A 1,750-nucleotide genomic window follows, 5' to 3' on the forward strand; every position below is an offset into this window, starting at 1 on the left:
TGATTTATTCGGCAGCCATTTATAATAGCGATAAATCAATCTTATGATTGGCCATTTGCGTGTCCAATCAGGACTCGTAACACCGGTCGCGCTTCTCTGATAATCTAGGACTCTATCGGCTACCAGCGCGAATTCTGATTGGCTTCTGCTTTTCTGTTTTCCTCTTTTCTGTCAAGGTGTGAATTCGCCCTTATACTAAATTAAAATGGCGGTAATTACTAACCCAACTGACGCAATGAAGCATCTCTGTTTTCTAGGACTCTAGCATAGATATATTTCGTATGTCTATGGTCAGTGGCAGATGCCATATTAAAAGAAGTTGGCGGGAATGTGTCAGGAAGGCGGGACATATGTGTGAACTGTAAACTCGTTACTTGATCGAGAGAACTTCTTTCGCAGATCCTGCCGTTCCGATCCTTCTCGCGATGGCCCGCAAAGCCCGCAAACGACGTCACGTTAACCCTGACACCCGGAGATTAAGGAACGAACAGGAAGGTGAGTGCTAAAGATGATAACTCCAGTAATTGCAGCCACTTGGCTAAGCGACCGCTCAGCTGTTGTGAACTGTTATCTGGGGAGGGGAAGAGGAACCTTATTCACAAAAAATATGACATAATGCAAAAATATTACGATGTACATATGTTATGTATATTATAGATTTTTTACATCATTTTCAGTAGATTACTTGAAATAATTGCTTCAAAACAATATATACATACAATCGTCAGTAATTAAAACCATAAAAATCTTAGAGCCATGAAAAGCCAGTCAAAATATTAATTATCGGAATTATTTAGAGAATTTTCATACTTTACGCTAGAACTTATTCAAAATGGGAATGAAAGAATAAAAATGTTTTCTGTTACTTTCACACTTATTAAATGTAAGATATAATTATGAATGCCTAACTATTCGTGAATAATAACTTTGTGTTACTTTGTTACAGAAAGCGATTCAGATTGCAGTAGAAAGAAAATACTTAAGAGAAGTGAAAACGGTAACGTAGATGAAGTCGCAGAAGAAGCTGAATCAAATTCCAAAATTAATTCCGTTCCATCTGCAAAGAAAAAGGTGATGGATACTGAAACAAGTGTGGAGACGACATTGTCTGATCTTCATGAGGTCGAAACGAAAACAGATGGAAAAGTTACTTCAGAATTTAATAAGGAAAATCATGATCCAGAAATAAATCAGGAAGAGATAAAAGAGACTCCAGAGAAGAGAACAAAAACAGAAAGTAAAAAGAATTTGGAATTAAAATCTCAAGATAAAAAGGCGACTGTTGCGATAGAGCGATGTCAGTACTGTAAACAGAAATTGACAAATGACGTAAAATTATATCAAGGACACCCAAATGGTGCAATTGAGGAGCAGATAGCTTTGACTGATCCCAAGTTGTGTTTATTTATTGGAGATGAATCTTTTATAGACGAAAGCGATGAGAGGCCACAAAATAAATTGACTCATTTTAGGTAAATTTTTATATGTTATATGAGCTCTGTAAGCAGCTTTCTAAATAGTACATATGTCTTTTCAAAATTATTGTAAAGCAGTGTAAAGCACTTAAGCAATATTATTCTCTAAATTAGAATCAATGCATAGTCACTGATTATCAATGGTTATTCATTGAATGCATCAGTCCCAAGTATTTCACTGGTAATTAGTGAAATTATAGATTAATATTAAATAGTTTAATTATAGATTATTAGTGAAATTATAGTTATAAGTACTGACTCAATCAGTGATTTTT

At 35.0% G+C, this 1,750-nt stretch overlaps 1 protein-coding gene across 1 annotated transcript; it reads left to right on the forward strand.

Annotated features, from left to right (window-relative positions):
* Positions 1-238: 238 nt before the first annotated feature.
* LOC105461606 (DNA (cytosine-5)-methyltransferase 1-like) lies at positions 239-1,472 on the forward strand (the record flags this gene model as incomplete). The annotated part of the gene is made up of 2 exons (XM_011708109.1): positions 239-495; positions 947-1,472. Coding segments are annotated over exons 1-2 (596 nt in total), but the record flags the coding sequence as incomplete, so codon positions are not given.
* Between the last annotated feature and the right edge of the window lie 278 nt (positions 1,473-1,750).

The sequence above is a fragment of the Wasmannia auropunctata genome, unplaced genomic scaffold (assembly GCF_000956235.1).
Source record: "Wasmannia auropunctata unplaced genomic scaffold, wasmannia.A_1.0 LD283079.1, whole genome shotgun sequence".
Classification (NCBI taxonomy): domain Eukaryota; kingdom Metazoa; phylum Arthropoda; class Insecta; order Hymenoptera; family Formicidae; genus Wasmannia; species Wasmannia auropunctata.